At 36.8% G+C, this 17,624-nt stretch overlaps 1 protein-coding gene across 3 annotated transcripts in view; it reads right to left on the bottom strand.

Moving 5' to 3' along the window:
• Window positions 1–17,624, bottom strand: part of ANKIB1 (ankyrin repeat and IBR domain containing 1) — a 97,932-nt gene that overhangs the window by 26,426 nt on the left and 53,882 nt on the right. For all 3 annotated transcript variants that reach the window (XM_068673935.1, XM_068673937.1, XM_068673936.1), the window contains exons 4-6: window positions 13,770–13,952; window positions 5,299–5,416; window positions 2,044–2,252 (exon numbers count right to left, since the gene is read on the bottom strand). In XM_068673935.1, the coding sequence (XP_068530036.1) occupies window positions 2,044–2,252; window positions 5,299–5,416; window positions 13,770–13,952 (510 nt within the window). The remainder of the gene's footprint in view (window positions 1–2,043; window positions 2,253–5,298; window positions 5,417–13,769; window positions 13,953–17,624) is intronic.

The raw sequence follows: 17,624 nt of genomic DNA, 5'->3' as shown, positions 1-17,624 counted from the left end.
TTCTTTCTATACCTCCCTATCCAAACACCACATTTTGTGGTGCCTTCTGTCATGTTCTTCAGCTCAGCAAGTGCTTCATTGTGCAGAGCACTCAGACCTCAGTTTTGAGGGAAAATGGGATCTGAAGTTTGCATCAGATTCAGAGCTTGAAATGGAGTTTGGAAATCACAGAGGTTTTAGGAAATATTCAGCATGTCAAACAATCAGGTCCAAATCAAGTAGCAACAATTTGGTTGTGCAACAGCAGCAACTATTTTAAGTAATAATCTACATAAATACTATTTTTAATACATTGAATCTTTCAGTCAAAATAAAGAATGAGTTAATCTACAAATGTTCCAAAAGAAGACACCTCTGCTTCATTTTATACTACTAGGTACTGTAGAAAAAATAACATAGAATACTGAGGCCCTTACTATGAAAATATTTATCAGGGATGACATTACTCATTGCTTATGGTTAGGCATGGAAGGTAAATGTTTCACATTCACCAAAGAACATAAGTAGATTTTTATTTCAATTGGAACTAAGATTCCATGAAAACTTACTTCAACTTTCAATACATTAGATATTTTACACACAAAGGACAATATTTCCAAAATATTAGTTTGTTATGTGACTTTTAACAAGCACTTGTGTTACAGCCAAAACCAAAAATGTCTGCCTCTAAATGAAGGAGTTTATTGTTGTTTCAGACATTTTAGCTAATTGTCTTGCCAAAATTTAGTATTTTAGAAGTTGACAATGCATCAAAACTGTTCCCTATTAAATTTGTGTTTTCAATGTTGTTTAAAACATAGCTTCAAAATACATGTAAGTCAGTTAATGAAGACTTGAGTTCAGAATATCAAGTATAGAATGTGTACTGGGACAGTTTTAATTATAAGTTAGGATGCAAATGCAAAAGCTGAAGGGAGTTTTACAGCTTGTGGTTTTATCTTACCTACTTCTTTTTTTTCATTTGTCTGCCAATATGAGTGACTTTAGAAAAATATGTATTATTTCATAAACAACATTTTGAAAATATTATTTTGAAAGCTTTTTGCAAGATTTTTAAACAAACAGAAACACTAAATGTGTGAATCTGGATTTAGATATACAAAAGAGTGATCACTACCCATTGCTGGCTTAAGGACCATAAATGAAAAAAAAAAAAAAAAAAGCACAATGTAAAACTGAACACATCTTTTATTACACATTTTAATTAGGAAATATTCCTGGACAATATTTCATTGCTAATGTAATTAAATGTACTACAACAATATTCCATATAGCTTCTTTTTCGACATTTTGCAATTAAAGACATAAAAGGTTTCTATGCAGGAACACAGTTGTTTTTTTTCATTTTTTATGTGATCTACGGATGATCCATTTGCAAGACTGCATATAATATTCCAGAAAAAATGCTTAGGTCATGGAGCAAAAGTTTTATAATGTTGCAGCTGTGGATTATTAAAAAGAGAACTCTGTCTTCCAAAAGAACCACACTGATTTTAATGAAAGGCGCTTTCATATTTCAAATTTGCAATAGCCTTGTAAACTGCTTGAAGCAGCCCACACATAGTAAAAGTAATTATAAGCTTACAGTACACTAGTGGGCTGACATTTCAAAATGCAGACAAAGAGAATTTTGTTTTCCAAAGAAAAAATTTTCAAAAGGCAGGGTTCGCAGCACTGAGTATATTCACGGAAATGGATACAATGAAAGTGAAACATCTTTGAGAAGTATGAGACGAGAAGAGAAGCTCAAAAAAGCCAAATGTACTGATGCTATTGTGTTTGCATAAAATTCTGCTTTGTGAGTGACAGCCAAGGTGAAAACAGAGCCCTTTGTATCAGCCACATGCTCAATCGTGTTATTATACAGAATATGTAAGGTGTAAACTTCTTTGTTCCCCACTTTCGGGAAGAGAAATGCCTTGTATCTTTACAAATGTATTTTCCGAGCAAGATGACAATGCAGCTTTCCTGTCCACGGAGGTGTGCTATGTTTAGGCACACGCGCTTCTGCCCTGTGAGTTTCAGATCTATTTATAAACTTACCACAGCTGTCTCGATGTCTCCCGGTGACGGGCTGATTTCATCAGGGGAAGTCACAGAAGAGCGAGTAGTGCGGGGAGTTCGAGGAGAAGGCAGCGTATCCCACGCGTTGTAGCCGCTGGGAGGGGGAGTCGGCATCTGAACCCCCGAACGCTGGCAGCAGTTCTCTGGATTAGACATCCATGCTTCAAGCAACTTCTCCCTGTCCCAGTCTTCAAGAATAAATATAAGCAAATATAAGCAAATGTATATGCAAATTTTTCAATTTAAATATATAAAAAAACTAATGAAATTAGCTTTATTGTCTATCTTAAAGCAAATGCAGATCTTGCTTAATCATTGTTTGAAATGTTTTCGGTTGCTGATCCCTAATATTAATACTAAAGACATCTTTCAAATAAAGTTTTTCCTATCAGAAATGATTTAAAGTTCTCATTTAAATATAAATCTATCAATTTCCTATATTGATTTGAATCTAAAGTCATCAACGGTACTCACAGATGAGATGAAGTAGAATTTCAAGAGGAAATTTCCCAATTTGTTCCTATCACTTAAATATTTTTTTTGAAGTTTTTACTTGTTTGTTTTTAATCTTAAGTGAAAAAAAAAATGTTTTTAATCTTAGCTACTCACACTGGAAACTCATTTTTATAAACCAAAAGATCTGCATTGCTTTTATTGAATTTTATAATTTATACAGGAAAAGATAAACAATATTCCTTTATCATATAAATATTGAAAAAAGATGTATGTGTTCTAAGCACTGAACTTAGTAAGAATATTGCCACTGTCAAATAATGATTGCTGCCTTAACTAAAATCTGCTCCCTAATTTAAAAAGAAAACTGATCTGGACATGCTTTACTTATCTAAGCTGAACCATATCTTGGGTTAGTTTCATTTCATTTGTTTGCAGCCATGAAGCCTGAACATGTACACACTTCAATAATTATAAATGTTATTAGCATTTTGCAAATTACCTTGACCTTATAGCCTCTCAGAGAGATGCTTGCTGATGCTAACATATAGAGAAAATTTGCCACATGTTTTCTTGAGCTCCTTTTGCAGGACACCTTTAAAATTAGCCAGGGTAAATAGAGGGTACTGAATGGATTCCATTGTGTTTTCTTTACTAAATTATGAGTTTAATTAAAATATGAAATAGCTGTATTTGCTGAATTGCCTCTCTTTTATCCTGAAAACAATTGCTTTAGCATGAAATAGAAGAGAAACATGAAATAGAAGAGAAACAAATGTTGAAAAAACATTTGCAAAAGAACTGAAAAGTTTTATTTGTGACTGCCACAATAACATTTCTTTATCTTGGCACGTACTCTACATACTTCTGTCTCTTAATTAAAAAAAGGCAAAAAAGCCCAACCCACTTGCAATTCTTGCAGCTTGGGTTAGTAAATTGATACAGTTCTATGATAAAAGAAAGCAAATTAGTTGGATTAAATATTACATCTGTAAACTACTAAAAGTATTACATAAGAGCGGTTGTTCAAAAAAATTAAGATGTGCTTTTCACACATTAGGTGTGAATTAAGTCAAGATTTTGCATTATTCTTTTATGAATTTCAAGATCAAATACAAAACCACTGTGATTTGGTATTTGGCATTTCCCGGTTGCCTCAAGCCTTGTAAATAGCTCAATTATTCCTTTTACTAGGCTAAACCAATTCACTGTCTTCATTTCAAAATAAAAAGAAAAAAATCTTTTTGAATAATTTCCAGTGTCTGACCACAGCTACAGGCAAAATAGCTGACTTTCTCATGACTGCAACTCGTCTGTGATTTTTTCTCTACACTGGCCAGTGGCATTAAGTTACAGCTACCTCTCTAAAGCAACATCAGTAGCGTGACCTTTGCAATGCAGACTGATTCCTTCTCAACTTTCAATTACTGCTCACTAGATGCTGGCAGACATTTCTGCACACTTTACATCAACCTCATTGCTTTTGGACTTACGATGCACTGTGCTGCCAGTTTGAACAGTACTGCCATCATTTTCTTCTCCAGAGTTCTGCACAGTGTACAAAACATGCCTACCTTGTTAGTAAAATATTTGGTAATGTCTAGCCATAATGAAGTTTTCAGAGAATCCAAACTAGCATTCAAATACTGTGCATATTATAAATACCCTATAAGAATTAAACAAATAATCAATATTTAAAAACGTATGTGCAAAGACTGTGCCTTATATATGATTGGACTGGCACTGAAATTCACTGGCATAAGTTCATGATGGCCAAATTTTATACTAAAGAGAACATAGCCTATCAAAAACAATTTAAAGGACACATGTTCAAGGTACCATACCTTCTCATGAAAGTCTGCCAAGATTTGTGGGTTTAAGGTAATATTTTCCTGTTTCACTTTTTCTACTCTCTTTTATTTTTACAGGGAATCCACGAAACTATCAGGGCACAAAAGCTTAATCCAGCAATACAGTGATGAGCATGGAAACCATTAGCTGCCTGAGTAGTCCCTTTGGCATACAGCAACAATGCAGATGCTTCAGTAAGCATAAATTTGGAATCGCTGAATGAAAGCCTAAAGCTTCCACTGAGTTTCAGAGAGATACTGTTGTCTGGAGCAAACCCACTGAATTCAGTATCTGCCTATTCCGACAAACCCGGTTTAAATTACACAGCAAGGGCACAGACTGATTTCAGTGAAATTAAACTAGTTACAGATATACAAAGGGAAAAGTACACCGTGCATTAAAGCAGTAACTGTAAAAATCCTTAAAAGGACACACGCTCATATGCTTTAAACCCTGAGGCAGTTTCCAAACATATACTACAACAGTCAGACTGCTTTTGTTATGACAAAAAAGTAAAAATAAAAATAATTTCTGATCTAGTTTTATCTACAAATATGTAATGGCAGAAAATCATGACCTGACAAAAATAGGAAAAATTAACTTTGACTTTTTTGGTACATGAAAACATGGAAGTTCTACTTCTGTGTCTCTCACTAAAGTAGGAAAGCTCTGTTTCTCCATTTTGCTTAAGTTCAAACATCTTCCACTGTAATTCCTAGTTTGAATCACTTCCCTATCAACTTGCCTGTCTGCCTCAATGTTTTTTGACATACTGCAGAACTTCTTTCTGAAGTACTGTGTGAACTATGTCCTGGTATCTGATTAACCATTACTTCTCTTTTTCTTGGGAATAAAAAGTGAGCACACTCACAACTGAAATTTTGATTTTACTGAAAAGAAGTTTTTTTAGTCTTTAGGGTTTTGGATTACCATGCGCACGAAGAAGAGCTTCTGCAGTAAACAGTGGGGCTTGGAGCATGTCAGCAGATTCCACTATCAGCATATCCTTGAGCTTTCGCAGATCCTGAAGTCTTAGCCCCTCGTATGGCTTTGAGGAGAAGGAGAAAGATAATTTATGTCTGGTGGTGCTTTCCAGTTAGTCTCTAATTCCACAGTAAAATGAAAACATTCAAAGCAGTTACAGCCAATTATCTCAACTGTGAGGTAAGATGTGGCAGAATTTATTTATCATACAAACCTATATGGAAACACTGTCATTTTCTAATACTTAGAGAATTATCTTCGTACATTTCCAAATACAGGAGACAGCATTTCTAGAGTACTCAGTTATAATTGGAGGCCACATTCCAATGCTGAACTAGCCTAACACAACTCTCTCTCTCAATCTCTCCCCTCCTCTCCCCACTCCTCTCAAAAAAGCTGGATTTTCACAGAATACAATTAAATTTTGAAGTGATTAAAATTTGGATATTGAGGCATTCATATCAGAATTCATGAGTAGAGTTGAACTAAGTATCAGGATAACATACGTTGCATACAGATCCTCTGACATTATGCATGAATTGAGACGCATTAACTTTGAATTTATCTGGAGGAGGATACACTGAGATGTTAGACAGTAAGAAGTTTATGAAAGGATCAGGTACAGATCTTTTGATGTAATACTCAATTTCACATAAGTAGAGAAGTCAGTATAAGATAGACCAGAAATGCAGTTAGAGGCTGGGGATGAAGATATCAAGACTCTCTGAGAAACAGAGGCCATTCCCCTATTATAGCATTAAAAAAGGTCAAATTTAAAAGACAAAAAGACTATAATTTTAGGATACTGAATTATTCCAGCCAAGATACTGGAGATGCATACACATGTTTTTCAGACTCATTTTGAAAAATAACAAAGGAAGAACATGACAGCAAGTAATATACTTGTTAGTTTTGATCAGGGAAAATGCCCGGAAGGTAGAAAAACAAGCGGGAGGACATACAAAGAGAATGGATGCAGAAGGGACTGTAAATGATGTATTCTTGTATGGACTGGTTTAATTTAGATAAATGAAAGCAAACAAAAGATTTAAAGCATTTGATGTAACACTGATTTGTTACGGGACTAACTGGGCATGTGGCCACCAAATAGCAAGTGTCTTCAGCAATTTGGGGAGAAAGGACACAGAGTAGCAGTGATAGCAGATAACCACAGTTCAGACCATGCATCATTAGTATTTATTATTTATATATCGATGCTATGTAGAGCACAGTCAAAGACTCTCCAGTGCTACATAATATGAACACACACACGTGTGCATACATGCACAGAAGAAGCAGAAGGCTGGTTCTGTCCTTGGAAGTTGACAGCCTAAGTAAAAGTGTGCATAACCTTTTGAGGATAACAAGCAGGAGGCATAGAAGATGGGGAGAAATGGATACCCTGAACTTCTAAATGAATTTCTTCTTTTGAGAAAACATAACATGCTTCCTACATTCTGGGTATCATAATAAACTCTATAAAATGCATCTAGAAGCATAGCTGCTGGCTTCGACCTCTTCTCTTAGGTAGTCAGTAACATAAACTGGAACTTCTTAATGTTAGAGATTGGCAAGAGTAATGCTGCCACAAACCTGCACTGGGTCCTTGGCTTTTTTTGAGAAAGCATGAATAGCTTAAGAGAAATGGACTGTGAGTGTCCTGACCTTTATCTTGATTGCCCAAGTCCAGGGAGTTTCTCTGTGTCCTCCCATTGCTGATCATGCATGACACAGTAAAGGGCAATCTGAACGCTAATGGCTTGAATTGAAATAAATCCGGGCCACTTGATTCATAGCATGCTGGAATTTGACTGACCTACTTCGTTTCTTACAAAAGAGATCATTTATAAAAACATGTCAGAGAGACAGGGATACAAACAGCTGGGTGCCTGAATGATTATAATTGCACAAATATGCTGCAAAAAAATGGAGCAATGAGTAAATCGTTTTGACAGAGTCTGAACTTCAGTTTGAATTACAATTGTGAAATAAGTAGCTTTGTCAGCCCAACAGTCCTCACTTCTTGAAGAACACATATATCATAAAAAGACTTATCTTTCCTGTTAAAACTGCAACACAAATGCATATTTTATGACCTCATATTTTACCCAGAACTGCAGATATGTTCAAAATTACATTTAACTGATTGGTTCTAGGTCAAACATTGGCAATTACCTTCCTTCAGTAACAGACTATTATATTATCTCAGCTGGAGCATTCCACACAACCCAGCAGGGATTTTTGGATACTGAAGTTTTTAAGAATCCCTAATTTTATCTTTCTGAGCAATGAGAGAAATATTTCTTAAGAATGCGTTTGAAACTTTAGATTATTTTTTTTAAATAAAATAACACATGAGCTCACAGAAGAAGCCAAAAGAAAGGAAATTTTAGGCTGGCACTATTAAGTAGCTTATTCTAGAAATTCCAGAGTGAAGGCTTTATGCAATCAGAACCCTTAAAAATGTTCTTGTCTACAAGACATAGTCTTGTGGAGACTTGTGAAGACATAATAGTTAGTTATAAGGATGTATATTCATTATATAATCCCATAAATATGTTTTTTATCTACTTAATTTATTTAACTACTTCTACATTTATGACTTCTTTCTGCATTGCCATAAAGAATTTGAATTCCAGATCATGATGCTCAGAGACTCCTTTAACATTTGTTTACGAGGCAGCTCTTTATTGATAATTGCTGTGAAAAATGCATTGTTCAGTATTTAGCCTAATGATTTTGGAATGTATTGTTTGGGTACTACTTTAACCCATTGTGAGCTTCTCATTACAGATTTCAACACTCATATTCTCTCTAAGCCTTCTTTTTAACTACCTTCCTCTCACAATTTTATCACTAATATTTAGACATCATAAATTATATCATTTTTTTCTCCTAAAACAATTTTTAATACATGAGCAGAAGATCATTTTAGCAGCTCATTTCAAAGTATTATTATTTCCTTCATCTTTAAAGTACCATTAAAGTAGACAAGGGCAAAGCCACTCTTTGCTACAGCGTTGACTGTATAATTAAATGGTGTCAAATACACTTTATGTAAATATCTTCTTTCATGGGTGGATGGGATTCTGCAGTTAATGGAGTAATACGTTTTAAAAATTATCTATACTTCGCTTCATTTGTTCAAGTAGAAGTATATGTACTATATATGTATGTTTATATCTTAAGTACCTACATCCATATTCTCTCTTTTCACTTAATAATTCTCTGTCTGTAAAGTACATCGTAATTGTTTTAAGATAACTCTTGGTATTTCTCATACTTGCATTATATATATATGACATTAATTCTGGAAAATGAAGAAAACCATTCCATTTACCACAGGCTCAATAAATCTGTGATACACTGCTACTAGTGTGTTGCTACAGTATCCAGTGACACGTAAGTAAAATGAACAAAGAAATTATATACTTTGCTATTACACAGTGTATTTTTCTGAGGCTGACAGAGAGCCAAAATTGTTCCGGATGATCTGCTCTGATCTACTGCTCATTCCCAGGTGTTTCTTATGTAAGTTTTAAACACTGCATGATGTGATTGGAACGAAGGTGCTTGTTGTCTTCCAGGCATACATCACAAACACAATTATACTTCTGTGCTAGAATAAACAGAAAACTAGAAGACTGTGCAAATAAAACAACCAAAATCTATGAAACCAGTTTAAAAATTATCAGTCTTGGTTTATATAATTTAGTGTAACTCCAATGAAATTTAAAAGATAAACTTACACTTTCTACAGAAGTTAATTGTCTCTCATAGTTCATAGGAGAACGTTCATTAACAGAACAGGAGAAAAGAATCAAGACAAAGAAAGTCATCTGACATATACTCCTGGCTTGTTTTCTAATAACCTTTCCACCGCCCACACAACATCATTGATGGATCATTTTTTTCTACAGCTAACTACAGTGATGACAGTCACTCTTTATAGTCCATACTTAAAATACTTAAGCACTTCTATTTTATATAGGGAAATACAGATTATGCGTTTGTTGGTACATTCCTTTTCTTCTATATTGCACTTTGTGGAAACATACCTAACAGAATCATGTTTGGGTTTCTAAAGGACCCATTTGCTTGAACTGCTTTCTCCAATTTGCTCATAAAAATGCTTGTGGTGTGCTAAAAATGAAGCAAACTAGACATGTTGCTTAAAAAAAATGTTCAGGTATCACCATAGCAAAATGAAATTTTAAGAGGCTGGGTAATTGTATGACAGAAATGGATTTTATTCAGAAACCCCACTCAATGGAGTAAACTGAAGTGCTGGAAGACGGACAGTTCTTTGCTGTCAGGTTATGAAACTTGAAATGTGAAAACTTGATCTGCTCAGTGATCTGTATTTCTTACAAGCTTGAGAACCTTTGTAATCTTAAAGAAAGGCATGTTCAAGTTATTTTTTCTACTGTTGCAAGAGTTTCAATTCTAAACATGAACACTTACATAACTCCTTAGTAATATTTCACACACAGAATTTTCTAGGTTGGAAGAGACCTCAAGATCATCGAGTCCAACCTCTGACCTAAAACTAACAGTCCCCACTAAACCATATCCCTAAGCTCTACATCTAAACGTCTTTTGAAGACTTCCAGGGATGGTGACTCCACCACCTCCCTGGGCAGCCCGTTCCAATGCCTCACAACCCTTTCAGTAAAGAAGCTCTTCCTAACATCTAACCTAAAACTCCCCTGGCGTAACTTTAGCCCATTCCCCCTCGTCCTGTCACCAGGCACATGGGAGAACAGGCCAACCCCCACCTCGCTACAGCCTCCTTTAATGTACTTATACAGAGCAATAAGGTCACCCCTGAGCCTCCTCTTCTCCAGGCTGAACAAGCCCAGCTCCTTCAGCCGCTCCTCGTAGGACTTGCTCTCCAGGCCCCTCACCAGCTTCGTCGCCCTTCTTTGGACCCGCTCAAGCACCTCGATGTCCTTCTTGTAGCGAGGGGCCCAAAACTGAACACAGTACTCGAGGTGCGGCCTCACCAGAGCCGAGTACAGGGGGACGATCACCTCCCTAGCCCTGCTGGTCACAGTGTTTCTGATACAAGCCAGGATGCCGTTGGCCTTCTTGGCCACCTGAGCACACTGCTGGCTCATATTCAGCCGACTGTCCACCATCACTCCCAGGTCCTTCTCTGCCTGGCAGCTCTCCAACCATTCCTCTCCCAGCCTGTAGTTCTGCTTGGGGTTATTGCGCCCCAGGTGCAGGACCCGGCACTTGGCCTTGTTGAACATCATACAGTTGACCTCAGCCCATCGGTGCAGCCTATCCAGATCCTCCTGCAGAGCCTTCCTACCCTCGAGCAGATCGACACACGCACCTAGCTTGGTGTCATCTGCAAACTTACTGAGGGTGCACTCAATGCCGTCATCCAGATCATTGATGAAGATGTTAAAGAGGACCGGCCCCAGCACCGAGCCCTGGGGGACGCCACTAGTGACTGGCCTCCAACTGGACTTGGCTCCATTCACCACAACTCTTTGGGCCCGGCTATCCAGCCAGTTTCTAACCCAACGAAGCGTGCGCCAGTCCAAGCCAAGAGCAGCCAGAAATTTCAATGCGAAGAACAACTTTAGCTGTCTCTTAACATCAGAGACAACACTCTTTTACTACTCTGAACGTATGCACGTAATTCAATGACACTACACAGAGCACTACATAAGTCTTTTGGTCTGTATGAAGAAGAGTGATTATTTTCTGCTGTAAACATGGCAGGTCTGGCAGGGGAGGTATTAGGTACTATCACTGCAGATTCTGCTGTGTACATCATAAACACTGGAGCTAAGCTTCTTTGGCTGTTCTGCCTGGGAAGAAGTCCTATTTGTTGTTTTCAAATGTTTTATTTTTACCTCTAACCTTCAATCAAGAGATGAATGACTTTGAAAATGCATTTTCGGGTGTTACAAATATTTGCTCTTTAAAAATTAAATTTTCATGTTTCAGAAAGATGTTAAAGGACATCACTGAACAACTGTAATCTTAATGCTATGTTAAGAAAACATTTTGCATACGCCCTTCCCTCAGTGTGTATTTTTTATTTTTAAAAATGAACTTGAGAGAAAGAAGTACAGGACCATCTTTGAGGGGCAAATATGGGTAAGCATTCTGTGGAAGAATTTCAGACTACTCATCATGCCCCATCAAGGTGACAGCTGCAGGCATCACTACAGCCAGTGGTAAGAGCAACCTTCACTGCCTATCTCAGGCATTTGCCCCCATGCCTGGAGAATCCAGATGTATTCTCATTTGGATTGCAGTTCAGTGCCAGTCTTTCTAAGGCTGCTTTTTTTTTTTTTTTTTTTTTTTTTTAATATATTATTATTTTTGCTGACTCCAAGGGATAAGATTGAAAGATGAACTTCCTGGCATGTATCTAGTGCTAGCACTTGTGCTGTTACAGCTACACAAGAAGTCTGAGCACCTTTTGCACTGCAAAGTCACAAGTAAAGGGAAAAAAAATAAAAAAAAGAGACTATGAAGGCTGAATTACTCTATGTGAAACCCCAAGTCCATCAATCGGTGTACCAAATTCCATGCTGACATTTTTTGGCTTGTGAATCTTTAGAATACTTGGGAAGGCTGCCCTGGTATGTCAGATAGACCTAGGTCTGCAGGCCTGCCTTCACTTCAGTTCTCACGCTCAGCAGCTTTGCTAGAGACAAGTCAAACGAGGAACAGAACTGTGTCTTTGAATTGTCTCAGTGAAGTGAACCCAAGTAAACATAATTACCTTTGTACTTTAGTCCCTTGTAACTAGAAGTCTTTAAGTTGATTTGGCTCTGAGTACCTGCCTTGAACAATCACGAGGCATTATTTTCTCTAGCTGAAAAGCTTGTTCAAGTGGTTCCTGACTTGCTCCACCCCTATCTGTAAGTTTACTATTATCTTAGCTGTGTTACAATCCCATGACATACATATAATGATAAAAATGATTCAGGTTAAATAAAACAATTACATATTACCACTCTCAAAGACTTTTTCTTCTTTTAAGCCAAATCATTGCTATGATGCAGCCAATAGCATAACCATCCAAATTGTCCCATATATACAATCAAAGGAGTGATCAACTGCAATCGTGGCAGGAAACAGCAGCAGTCTTTTAAAGTGGCTTTGCCAACAAAGAAAATATAATTTCAAACTAGCTTCATATAATAAATATAATTTCAAATATAACTTCAACACTTTGGGTGTCTCTATAGGGGAGTATTCAGAGAAACTAATGTCAGTTAATTACATTTGTTATTTCAATGCACAATTAAAGCATATTAAACCTCATCTCAAAACTTCTCAGCTAGGAGTAAACAACTTAATTAAGCTTGTTTAGATTTGAATTTATTCAAGAAAATTAGTCAGAAAATTAACTGAACAGTACAAAGACTCTTACTTTCCAACAGAATTGACCTTGCCTGGCATTCTTCAGGAAAACAGCTGATGTGATCTGAACATACTCCTATCTAAACCTGAATGACTTTTTTATTATCAGGCCATAAGTAGACTGAACTAGGAAAATATACGTGCTACTTACAATGGGAGGAGCCATACAGAAATCTATTGTCCTTAAATTTATGTAGATTTACTTCAAAATATTTACTGAATCATGTAATTTATCTACATATTCTTATTTAGACTTTTAGTTAGTTAAAATCTGATAGTGGATGGGGGAGGCAACTTTTGGTCAGAATCTTTTGGGTTAAGTTATCTTTAGTTACACTAAAAAATTTAGCAAATCACAGTCTAATATAAGGCATAGCAGAAATCAAGCAAATTTGTATGAGTTTTATATCTCCTCCAAAAACTGACTTTAAAATAACATACCCTGTTATTATCTGTTTTCCTTACAAGTTCTGGTATGCAGTAGCTTCAGACATCGTGTTATAAAACAAGAAAGAAAATGCACTGTTTTGAAATCCTGTGCTACTCAGCTGCTTTTTGGTAACATTGAAGCCAACGTCAGTCTAGGAAGATCGATCAGAATGTTTTTCCTATTCTGTCCCACAGATTTTCTCCTTTTCAGAATTTCTCCTGTTCTCACTTTTTGACAGAAAGGGATCTTAAGAAATAAAAATCTGTAAAAACTTTGTTTTAGAGAGATTGTTTCCCAGTTTACTGGCCTTGCCTCACTGCATTTCCTCTAGCCTTACAGCCTGCAACACATCCAAGAAAGTCTGTGTAAACAAGCATAGGAGTAAAACTTCTCTTTAGATTTGACAATAGATTTGTTACTTTCTCCGAGCTTAACTTGAAAGATACAAAGAGCTGTGTTAAAATCATATGTTTTCCATATATATAGTACAAAGTGGAGTACCTGCTGAGTATTTCACAGATTTCTGTCACAGTGTAACTGCTACAAATATAAATGTGTAAAATACCACAGACTTAAAGTATTCTCTAACCTCTTTTTTGTCTAAAGCAGCATATTCAGCTTCAATGCTTTCAGCTTCGGGATCACGTGAAAATACCATTCGAGATTCCAGGTTAAGAGCCAGCTCTTTGTGGTGCTGTTTCTCTGCACAGTCACATGGGGTATCTTTATTTTCGTTTTCTGCAAACAAATCTCCACCATGTTTTACTAGAAGCTGAAAAATAAAACGTCAAGGTAAACAGTTATTAATCACCAGCTCTAATAGCTCCCTGAAGAAATGGCATGTCATTCAAGAAGAGAATAAAAATATATGAGCAAGAAAACAGAAAAAAGGGACAAATTTAATAGCAATTGCCTTTGAGAAACAAAGATTCTGTCATGAAATAGTTATTATATAACAATTGGATAAAACATTAATTAACCATTGGATTATTAATAGATTAAATTATTATAACTGTTATTAAATAAATTACTGCTTGATTTCACTTATAATTATAATGCAATTCCATGGAACCACAACATCTCAGACATACATTACAAGGCAATGCTGTACAATACATCTCTGTTAGGGTTTGAATACTGAAGTTCTGCTGCTGATAAGGTCAATGCTCCGCAGAAAATGAGGGGCCTGAGTTCATCAGGCACATGGCAAATTGAAGCTGCAGTCACCATTAAATATTCTTTGTATGTGGGTATAACTCCACCATTCTTCACAACACTGACCCGGTACAAAAAAGATAGGGATCTCCTGGAAAGGGTCCAGTGGAGTGCCTGGAGCATTTCCCCTGTGAGGAAAGGCTGAGAGACCTGGGTCTCTTTCGTCCTGAGAAAAGAAGACTGAGGGGAGATCTTATCAATGTTTAGACAGAGGGATTTGGCCAACCTCTTTTCAGTGGTTTATGGGGACAGGACAAGGAACAATGGCCACAAAATGGGTCACAAGAAGTTCTGCACCAACATGTGAAAGGACTTCTTCACGGTGAGGGTGACAGAGCACTGGGACAGGCTGCCCAGGGAGGTTGTGGAGTCTCCTTCTCTGGAGATATTCAAGGCCCGTCTGGACGCCTACGTGGGCAGCCTGCTCTAGGAAGCCTGCTTTGGCAGGGGGGGTGGACCTGATGATCTCTTGAAGTCCCTTCCAACCCCTATAAATCTCTGATTCTGTGACCCACTGGTGGTGACAGAACATGGGAGGATCCTCAGATAAGAGGGAAGATGGGGCACCAGTTCACAGACAGCACGTAACACTACTGGTTTACAGACATGTCAATGGTACTGTAAGCACACATGCTGGGTCACACCAAGCTTATCAACGCTTGATACAAAACACAGCCTTGTATAGTGCCATTTCACCGGCCTTGAGTCTAACCAGTAACCACCTAGAAATAAAGTTTCTCGCTAATAAACACTACTTGTGCTGCTCTCAGTATCTTGGCAAACTCATCTCCTGCTATAAGCTGATCTGATATAAGAAAGGACAGAAAACACCACAGATTTTAAAGGCCAAGAGTGGATCGTTTAGCTGATTTATTATGACATCTTTATAACAAATGTTAAACTTTTAATGATGGAGAGCTCAAGACAATCATTCGCTACTAAAATGATTCATCTTATTTCTAAATAAAACTAAAATCTATAAACATTATCTTGCTTTCAGATCATGATGGCTATAACAACTCTATCCCGTACTGCAAGGATATTTTAAAGTACAGGTTCTAATTTTTATACTTCTAGAAAATAAAAGGTCCACAAATGGATCTGTTCTCCACAAAACCTTTTTGATTGTGATCAGTTACTTCTTTCTTTTCTCTTCAACATACTGTATTTCTTTATCTGTCACAGTAAAATATCTGGAATTCTTCAGAGAATCAGAGAATGGTTTGGGTTGGAAGACACCTTAAAGATCACCCACTTCTACCCGTCCTGCCATAGGCAGGGACACCTCCCATCAGACCAGGTTGTTCAAAGCCCCATCCAGCCTGGCCTTGAACACCTCCAGGGATGGGGCATCCACAGCTTCTCTGGGCAGCCTGTGCCAGGGCCTCACCACCCTCAGAGTAAAGAATTTCTTACTTATACCTAAAGCTATCCTTTTTCATTGTAAAACCATTACCAGTTGGCCTGTCACTAGAGTCTCTCCCCATCTTGTAGATTCTTGTAGATTCTCTGAAAAAAATTCCTGTGTTCTCCAAAATAAAAAGAAAGCAAAAACCAAAAAATACTGCAAACTAGTAAACTAACAAGATTTAGTTGAGTTAGATATTAGTGTCATCAAGCATGACACCATGTTTTCTCTTCATAGCAGAGTATCAGGTAGAAATAAAGAAAATACTGGGGTAATTATCAAGATATTCAGCCTACAGGTACCTTGCAATTCTTTTCAAATGTAACATTGCAAAAGCCTTAACTTTAGTTTCACATTCTATCTATACATTTTAAACTTTAACACAAATTTACCCGAAGGAACTAAGACACCTTCTGAAGAAGAAAAATAACAAATAATCTTGAAAGAACACTCGACAGACCTATGAAGTTCAAGATCTAATTTGCAAGATGAGGAATACGAAAATTGACAAGATGTTAAAAATGATACCAGATTTCTTTGGTACCACTGTTAAAAAGGCTCATGTCTGCTAAGAAATGAAAAGGAGACTAATAATTTAAATGATCCCATTAAGAATTTAGATAATAAAAAATGCCATTTAACATGCCAAATATGCTGTGATAGAGTGGAATATATCTGCATGAAATAAAATCTGTTCAGCATGAAGGTCAAGCCTTTTTTTTTTTTTTGTTCAGCATTTAGAGGTAAGCACATTAACTTTGCCCAACTTATCTTTAGCAATGTGTTCCACACAGCTGTTCTGCTCTGAGAAGAAATGTAATGCATGTGAATGGAGAAGTATCAAGGCTGCACATTTGATTATCAGCTCTGAACAACTCAACTAGTAGGTGGTTCAACCACAAGGCAGTACGTTTTTTTTTCCCTTTCCTGATGTGGGTATAGGGGGGATAGAAGTTATAAGGCTGGTGTTTTCCTGGAAAGTTACGGAAAAACAAGGAAACAAAAATTAATTTTGATTTGAAGTGACAGTAATGATGCAAAACCAGGCAAGCAATGGAGAAAAAAGGCAAAATGCACTCCTGGGATTCTAAGTTACCTTCAACTTACTGGAGAGAGGGAAAAAAGTTGTGGATTAGGCAATTCAGTTTTCTATCTCTCTCACTCTCTTTTTTTTTGTTAAGATTTTTAATTCTCAAATACTCTCAGGAGTAAAGGAATCACTGTTAAATTCATTCACTAAGCTCTGTTTCCTGCTTTTCATAATGTAGTGTTCCTGCTCATAATCCTGTTCCTGTTGAAGAAGTTAAAAGGACAACGGACTACACTGGAGGACTTAAAATATCTCATACACTAATCATAGGGTACAAGTTCCTCTACTATGGAAGGGCACCTAATGAAGTTTGAACTTGGGGGTCGAGTAAAATACTCTTTTCAGAAAACATGTTTCTGAAGTAGAAAACGTAGTCCATGCATTGGCATTACATAACTGAATCCAAATTCTGGCAAATAACAGTCCATGTGGATCAGACTGTAAATCCTTCTTCAAAGACAAACTGAAAGCAAATCAGACTCACAATGGTTTAGTCAACTTAACACTGCATATTGTAATAATAACATAAACCAGTTCATATGGTTAAACGGGCAACAGTCAAGTAATTGGCTTAATTTAATGAACCGTATCACAGACAGTGAGAAATAAAATGATAATTTGTGAAGAAACACAAAGCATGAACTTTTGTGATGAGGTTAAAACCAATTGATTTTACAGTCTAGACTTAAAAGTTGCAGCCCAGGTCCAGAACCCCAATTTACTCCACAGCG

Source organism: Anas acuta, chromosome 2 (genome assembly GCF_963932015.1).
Source record: "Anas acuta chromosome 2, bAnaAcu1.1, whole genome shotgun sequence".
NCBI lineage: Eukaryota > Metazoa > Chordata > Aves > Anseriformes > Anatidae > Anas > Anas acuta.
This window is presented reverse-complemented; position numbering and strand designations above follow the sequence as displayed.